This window comes from Tiliqua scincoides, chromosome 10 (assembly GCF_035046505.1).
Source record: "Tiliqua scincoides isolate rTilSci1 chromosome 10, rTilSci1.hap2, whole genome shotgun sequence".
In the NCBI taxonomy this organism is placed as follows: Eukaryota; Metazoa; Chordata; class Lepidosauria; order Squamata; family Scincidae; genus Tiliqua; species Tiliqua scincoides.
The window spans coordinates 9016824-9025090 of record NC_089830.1 but is presented as its reverse complement, the minus strand read 5'-3'; the positions used below and the strand labels follow the sequence as shown (position 1 = coordinate 9025090).

General features: G+C 58.1%; 1 protein-coding gene across 1 annotated transcript; it reads left to right on the top strand.

The window, feature by feature from the left end:
* The first annotated feature begins 4458 nt into the window (after positions 1 to 4458).
* Positions 4459 to 5643, top strand: POU3F1 (POU class 3 homeobox 1). Its single transcript, XM_066638761.1, has one exon. It carries the CDS (start codon positions 4459 to 4461, stop codon positions 5641 to 5643), a length of 1185 nt encoding a protein of 394 aa, XP_066494858.1.
* The last annotated feature ends 2624 nt before the right edge of the window (positions 5644 to 8267 follow it).

Genomic DNA, 8267 nt, shown 5'->3' with positions numbered 1-8267 from the left:
AGCCAGTCCTGAAATGCCCTTAACTACATGGTGAGGGGTTGCATTAACTTCAAGCTTGCATTAACTTAACACTTCAGCAGGGTAATGGATGATGTCACTTTGCCCACAAAGGTGCAATCCTGCCCTTTTCTCGCAGGTGTAATTTGAGGATAAGGTGGCTTTCTCCCTGTGCTACAGGTGGGGGTCTGAGGCTGAGCAAGGGTGACTTACCCTGTGGTCAACCAAAACCCAGCTCATCACCTAGCTATGCTTCTCCAGGACCCAATTTCCACATAGCAGGCCTGCAAGGAGGAAGGCAAAGGAGTTGCTCAGTGGGCCCAGCAAGGGCACTGGGGTGGAGGTGGGGAGGGACAGTGCTTCTGTTTGCTTGCAGAAAGTTAAGGGCATTTAAGCCTTGCAAATGGTAGAGCCAACTGTGGCTAGGAAGTGATCATAGGACACCGCAGTGTCATAAGAGAACCACTACATATTGGTACAGATGTGGCAGCAGCTCTGCGGCCTTGCCCCCTGCAAAGCTGCATGTCACAGACAGTTAAAGTGGGGGGCCTCAGGTGTGAATTCGATTGGCCCAGGCAATCTATTGGATAACCCTTGTGATTGCCCCTTTCCCCCATCCACTCCTGTGAAGTTTTGGAATGGTTTTTAAAGGGTTGCCTGGATTCTCTATTCACATGCTGCATTCAACCTGCATACAACAGTGAAAGCAGTATACCCTCAATTCTTTCGTGGGACTCAATTTCTACGTTCACTTTTAAAATGAACAAATGCACGCAGCCATTTGCACCAAAACATGTACAGCAATGACACAGACCCCTGTAACCATACAGGCCTGGTTCTTAAGAAGGAGAAGAGTTCACCTGTCCCAAAGATGCCCCCACCAACCACCACAAACAGACTTTGTTTCCCCTTGGTACACTTTTGCTTTGGAAAGTGTGTCCCTCCCTCCAGCATTCAAGAACACACCACCATCTTTTACAAGATGGTGTTCTTTTACAAGATGCAACTCTCATCTGCCTCCCCTCCCCCAGAAAAGCCCAGCAAGGCTCCCCCAAAAATACCCACCTACATTCTCTCTCTCTCTCTCTCTCTCTCTCTCTCAATCTGCTTCTTGTGCCTTTTCAGTTCTTTCCCCATCAGAAGCATGGACAGCCTCCATGCCAGCCCCAGAAGCCTCCTTTAGCACAATTGAGAGATTGCCTTTGAACATGTGCAGAGTGCCTCACCAACCAACCCTGTAACACAACTGGGCTTAACAGAGCAGTACAGGTGTGCTTTCTGCTTGCTTGAGGCCAGTCCAAACTACTTCCAACTTTATTTTTGACCTTATTTCCTTCCTTCTGGACAACTCTGGAGGTTGCAACTCACAGCTGCAAGCTCTGTGCAATGAGGACCTCCCTCCTTCCCAGGCAGCTGCTCCAGGGCGGAGGGACTGGGTGCTAAGAGGCATTGTGGGTGGGTGCCTACTAGCCAGCCAGCCATCCAGTAAGGGGGGGGCACACACAGAGCTTGTCATCTCCCTGCCTATTCATGCTTGTCTGTCTCATCCTTGAAGTCCCCTCCATCTGTCTGTCTGTCTGTCCATTTGACAAGTGGCCTGATCCACTGCAGGCACAGGGTTTGTAGGAAGGGAGGTGGGGACTGTCCTCCTCAGGCTCAGCATGGACTCTGCCCAACACACCCTTTGCCAGCACATCAAAGCCCAGACTGACATCCCCCAAGAGCTCAGCTCTTGCTCTGCAGTCCAACCTCTCCCACCTCTTCTATCAGGTGAAATGTTCTCTGCCACACTTTCAGGCTGACCAGAGTGCCTCTGAGCATCTGCAGAGCATCTCCCATCCGTCCAGGCTGGATCGGGCCCTACATCCCTCATTTTCTGCGAAGAGTCCCAGCTGGTGGTGCAGCCTCCTTGTAGAAGACCTGCTGTTCATCCTTTCCTGATCCACCACAATGGGGGGGGGGGGCAGGAAACAAAGGAAAAGGAGCACAACTCAGCATACAGGGGGGGTTGGTTGGTTGATAAGATGGTCCGGTGTCCATAGAAGTGGGGAGAGAGCAGGTTACCCCACTGATTTCCCATGTGCAAAAAGGACCAAAGGGGGGGGGGTCCTGGTAGAGTCCTGAGAGAATGGATTGTCCCACTTCAGTTTGCAGGTGAGGGGATACCACCACGACTGAGTAATCCTTGCATAGTGGTCCCTATGCCATCCTAACAACCTCCCTGCCAGGAGAAAACCAACACAAAAGGAGCGGACTGGACTCCAGTCATTTTCCTAGAGGAGCTACATTTCTGCTTTTCAAAACCTGCCTCCGCCCCTCGCAGCCCAGCCGAGGAAAGCGATGTGGTTGGAACCTACAAGTCTCTCCCACGCAGAGCCGGAGAATGGCATAAAAACAGCCAAGAGTTTCCAGCACTTTCCAGGCTACCAGCCCAATCCTACTTGGAAGTAAGTCCCATAGTGTTCAGTGGGGGCTTACTCCCATGAAAGCATGTATAGAGGACTGCAGCCTCCCTCATTAATTCGCGCTGAATCCAGCTGCCATCCTATCCACACATACCTGGAAGTAAGCCCCAGTGACTATAATAGAACTTACTTCTGAGTAGACTTGCCTAGGCTTACGCTCTAGTACAGTTCCCTTCGTCTGCGGAAAGCAAGGAGCGGATCTCAAAGGTGCCTACAGACTTTTGGGCTGCCATCCTATTCTATAGAAGCACACTTTCCTGGGAGTAAGCCCCATTGACTACAATCGGACTTACCTCTGAGTAGACATGACCAGGAGACTTGTGTCAGGAATGGTTTTTGGCTGGAGCACAGTGGCCCGGCTGCAGCTGCTCCTCCTCCTCCGAGAGCTTCCTTGGAGAGGGTCCAGGTGGCAGCTGGCAGCTCCGGGCACACACAGTTGAGCTTTCCCTGCTGGCCGGAGGAAGGCAGCCTCCGCTCCCCAAAGCCAAAGGACCCGGTGCATCCCTTATGCAGGCTAGTTCTTCTCCAGGTCCCTCCATCCAGGAGCGTCAGAACAGAGCCAAGTTGGCTAGAGGACTCCGGCGGGCGGCAAGCGGGAGGGGGCTGCTGGCAGAGAAGCTGCTAGTTCTCAAGGTCTCCCCTGCTATGAAAGTTCTGAGAAGACGCGACTGGCGGAGCAGAAGGTAAGGGTTGCTCGCACCACCCCTGATGGGCTGGAGTAATCTCCAAGGGCAGCAGGTGTCCAGAGGTGGAGAGGAGATGTAGGAGCTCTCTGGCGCAGGGCGACCCCCACCCTCCTCGCTCCGGTATACTAAGACCGTCCGAACCTTCTGATGACCCCACAGTCCAAACCTCTGCATACGAGGAATGCAATCCTATCCACACTTGCCTGGGAGCAAGACACATTGACTATAATGAGACTTACTTCTGAGTAGGCATGCCTAGGAGTGGGCTGCCATCCTGTCCACACTTGCCTGGGAATAAGCCTCATTGACTAAAATGGGACTTACTTCTGAGTAGATATGCAAAGGCTTGGGCTCAGGCTGCAATCCTAGCCACACTTACCTGAGAGTAAGCCGCATTGACTACGATTGGGCTGTTAGACTGCAATCCTATCCGCACTGGGAGTAAGCCTCATTGACTATAAAGGAACTTACTTCTGAGTAGATATGCAAAGGCTTGGGCTCAGGCTGCAATCCTAGCCACACTTACCTGAGAGTAAGCCGCATTGACTATAATGGGACTTACTTCTGAGTAGACATGCAGAGGCTTGGGCTCCAAGATCGCGGATCCGTGGAGAGGGGGACATCCCAGCGTAGGAAAGCGGCAGCCCCTACGATCGCTCTCGCCCTTTGGACTATGCATCGCTCTTGGCAGCTCTCCGATAGCCCCAGAAGAGGAGCCACGGGGGGCAGGAGGTGGGGACTACACTGCCTAACCCGAGGACTCAGGAACTGGTTGGGGGGGGGGGTGGAAACAACACCGTCCACGACTCTCGAAGAGGTGCGCCCGCCTCACTCCCCTCCCCCAGGAAAGAGGGACCGTGGGCAGCTCACCTGGGGCGTGATGGGGGGCTGCAGGGGATGCTCCTAACGCACCCGGGAGAGCATCCTCCTCTCTCTGCCTCTCTCCCTCTCCAGCCCCGTCCCGTCCAGCCCAGCAGGTGCGCCCCCTCCCTGCCGCCACGTGGTGAATGGATCTCAGTGGCATGAATGGGGCGCCTGCCCCCTCCAATCAGCAGCGGCCGCCCCCCCTCGCCAATCCCCGGGCCAGCGCCGCCAGACGGGGCGGGGGCGGCTCCCTTCGCCCAGGGCGCCCTATGGAGGTGCGGGGCCGGCTGCCAGTCGCGGGTGGCGGAGCCAATGGGGCGCGCGTGGGGGAGTGGCCGCGCGTGGGGGCCGAGCCGGGACTGTAAAGCGCGCCCCGCGCACCGAGGGGGCCCCAGTGAGGAGCCGCGCGGAGCCGCGGAGGGGAGCGCGGGGCACCGAGCCCAGCCATGGCCACCACCGCGCAGTACCTACCGCGGGGCAGCCCGCTGCTGGCCGTGCCCACGCCGGACGCGGAGCGCCTGCACCCGGGCCCCACGTACCGCGAGGTGCAGAAGATGATGCACCACGAGTACCTGCAGGGCTTGGCCGCCACGCCGGGGCACCCCATGGGCAGCCTCCCGCACCACCAGTGGCTGCCGGGCGCCACGGGGGACTGGGGGGGCGGCGGAGGCGGCGGCACCCACCTGGAGCAGCACTCCAAGGGTGCAGGAGGGCAGCAGCGCGGGGACCTGGACGGCTTCCACTCGCGCTCGCACCTGGTGCACCCGCAGGGCGCGGGAGCCGGCGGAACGGGCGGCCACTGGACGCAAGGCGGGCCCTCCGCACACCACCTGGGCGGCTGTCCCTCGGCCATGTCCCCGACGGCGGCGGGCGGACATCAGCCCCTGCTGTACTCGCAGGCGGCCTACCCGGGCCTGAACGCGATGCTGGGGGGCCCGCAGGCGCCCTCCCTGCACCTGCCCCACGGCCACGCGCCCCACGGCCACGGGGCGCACGACGAGGCGTCGGAGGCGCACCTGGAGGGCTCCCCGCCGCACCTGGGGCACCCCCAGCAGGAGCCGTCGGACGAGGAGGCGCCCAGCTCGGACGACCTGGAGGCGTTCGCCAAGCAGTTCAAGCAGCGGCGGATCAAGCTGGGCTTCACGCAGGCGGACGTGGGGCTGGCGTTGGGAACCCTGTACGGGAACGTCTTCTCGCAGACCACCATCTGCCGCTTCGAGGCGCTGCAGCTGAGCTTCAAGAACATGTGCAAGCTGAAGCCACTGCTCAACAAGTGGCTGGAGGAGACCGACTCCTCCAGCGCCGGGGGGCCCGCCAGCCTGGACAAGATCGCGGCGCAGGGGCGCAAGCGCAAGAAGCGCACCTCCATCGAGGTGGGCGTCAAGGGCGCGCTGGAGAGCCACTTCCTCAAGTGCCCCAAGCCCTCCGCCCACGAGATCGCCTCCCTGGCAGACACCCTGCAGCTGGAGAAGGAGGTCGTCCGCGTCTGGTTCTGCAACCGCAGGCAGAAGGAGAAGCGCATGACCCCCGCGGGGGGCCCCCACCCGCCCGCCATGGAGGACGTCTACTCCCCGGCCTCGCCTCCGCTCCACCACCACACGCTCCACCACAGCCCGCCGGGGGCGCAATGACTCGGGGCTGCCCCCCTCCCAGGACTGGACTGGCCGGGCTGGGACTGGCCCTCGGGGCCCCCCGGGGGGGCAGGTCCCTTGGCGGGACCCCAGCACCGCCCTGACCCCTTTGCGGGGCCCTAGCACCCAGGGGGACCCCTTTGCGGGACTCTAGCACCCAGGGGGACCCCGACCCCGCCTTGACCGCTTTGCGGGACCCTAGCACCTAAGGGGTACCCGTTGTGGGGCCCTAGCACCCAGGGTGACCCCTTCCCCGCCTTGACTGACCTCTTTGCGGAACTCTAGCACCGAAGGGGACCTCTTTGCAGAACCCTAGCAGCCAGGACCCTTTGAGGGACCTTAGCACCCAAGGAGATCCCCTCCCCACCCTGGCCCCTTGGCGAAACGCTAGCACCCAGGGGGACCCCCTCCAGCCCTGCTCCGTCCCAAACTGGACCTTTGGTCGGACACAGAACCAGCAAGGCGGAGGACGGAGAGGCGCCTTAATTTATTCCCCCCCCCCAGCCTGAGACTCTTTCTAATTTAAAGTTCTGTATTTATTTGAACCTCCCCAAAAACAACCAGCCAACCAAATGCGCTCCGAGACAGCCAAGCCCGGACCGGCCAAAGGTGTGAGTCCCTTCGGGTTTCTTCTTGTTTTGCCTCTCCAGGACAAGGAATGTGGGGAAGGGAAAGGGGGGGGATCGCTCAGTCTGGGCTGGTGTCGGGACAGCACTTCTTGCCCCCCCCCAAATGACCAAACGCAGCGCAGCAGCTCCGTGATGATGCCCGCCCTGCCCCTCTCACCCTGTCCAGAAAGGGACCCGGCAGCAGTGTGGATGGGCCCTTCTGCCAAGCCTTGGAGGCTTAACCCCACTTTCCCCTACCCGGGGTCGGTCCCAGAGGCACTGCTGCTGCAGGGCTTGGGCAGGACTGGACTCCTGGCCAGCAGCAGGATGCCAGCCACTAGCCTCTGGATTGTCCCAGTCCCCCCCCCCATCAGAGCTTTGGGGGTCCGCTGGGTCTGGGACGCCCGTCTGTATCCCGCTCCGTTTTTATTTATGTTACAGCCAATATTTTATTACTCGCATAAAACATTTATCCAGGAATCCGCCTCCTGTCCTTTTTGGTTCTCCTTCTATCCCCCCCCTTTTTTTCTTTGCTCTGGGGAGGAGGAGGGTGTCAGGTGCGCCAAAGTTGGGGCTGCGATTGACTTTCCTGGGTGTTGTGAGCCTCCCCCGCAGCTCCTCTCCCTCCCTGCTCTCCAAAGGGTCTCTTTTCACCCCCTCCTAAGCTTCACACACACATACCACCCTGCAGCACTTTTGGCCTCTGCACGCACTGGAGCGCAACTTCTGTGGCCAGAGAGCCACTACGACTTTCTCCCTGGGCAGATGGGTGCTCCAGCCCCTCTCTGCAGCCTGGAGGTTCCCTGGATCCTTTGGGCAAAGTTTAGGGGTGTGTGCAGCTACCCCCCCCCTTCCAGCTCTTCTCTAAGCGAGCAGGACTGAAACAAAGCCCACCACCTCGGAAGTTCAACCTGCAGGGCGAAGCACAAGGTGGGTGACTCTCCAAAGCCAGCCAAGCTTCAGGTGAGCCTAGGCTTCCTCCTAGAACAGCTTCTCCGTCTGCAGACCGGGACCCTTCGCTGTAGGTGAGCCCCACCATCACCTGGCGTTCATGACCATGTTTGAAAGTGCCCAGAGATCAGGAAATTGCTTGGGAAACTGAGGCAAGCACCAGATCTTCAGCAATGTGCTTTGCTGCCTTCTTCTTGGCTTCCTCTTTCTTACCCCCCCCCCCCACCCCATTCATTCTTTCTTTCTTTCTTTGCATTTCTGGAATAGCTGCAGAGCGGGGGTGGTGGCTGAACTCTGCCTTTTCCGGCCCTCTGCTCTCTCTCTGTGGCCTCCTTGCCTGGTTCAGCCACTTTCTTCTGGGGAGGGAATCCTTTAAAAAGGGGAACTTTTTCAAACGTGAAGGAAACCCCCCCACAGCCCCTTGAAAAGAGCAGCAGCCGCTAGGTCATTTTAAAAAAAGGGCTCAGCTTCCCAATGCCAATCACAGTGTTGCAAGGTCCTGGAAGACCCCTCTGGCTCAACCCAGAGAGAAGTTCTCCTGCAGGAACCCTGCCTAGAAACAAGCCCTGGGGGGCTGCTCAAGGGTGGGGGTGTGGGGGGGGCTCCTGCAGGGCGACCTTCTTGCCGGATTTTGCCATCTGTGTGTGGGTTTCACAGAATCCCAACTGCAGTTCTTCTCTCCTTGCAGTGCAAATCTCTCCGGGTTTATACTTGGTGCAAGCAGTCTATTTAGGCACCAGTTCCAGCAGGTCGCCATATGCTTCTGTTAACATGTGTTTTGTTTTTTTGTCTTATTCGAAATATTCCTAAGAGCTTCTCGGTATCTGCCTAAATTAATTTCTTTGCATTTTGATCATGTAAACAGTCAGACTGCAAAGGACAGATAACTTTTTAACAATCATTCTGTTAAACAGCACTAGGGAAGACTTACAGGCATCCCTAGGAGTAGTTTTGCCTGAAATCTGAACTGTAAAATAGAAAAATTTGAAGGACCATCACTGGGGAAATGTAATGAACTTCTGACTCCTGGCATCCGTAGGTTGCGTACCTCAGCTGTTCCTTTAT

Excerpts from the sequence above, each read along its gene's own strand:
- POU3F1 (XM_066638761.1), top strand. The coding sequence starts at position 4,459 with ATGGCCACCACCGCGCAGTACCTACCGCGGGGCAGCCCGCTGCTGGCC.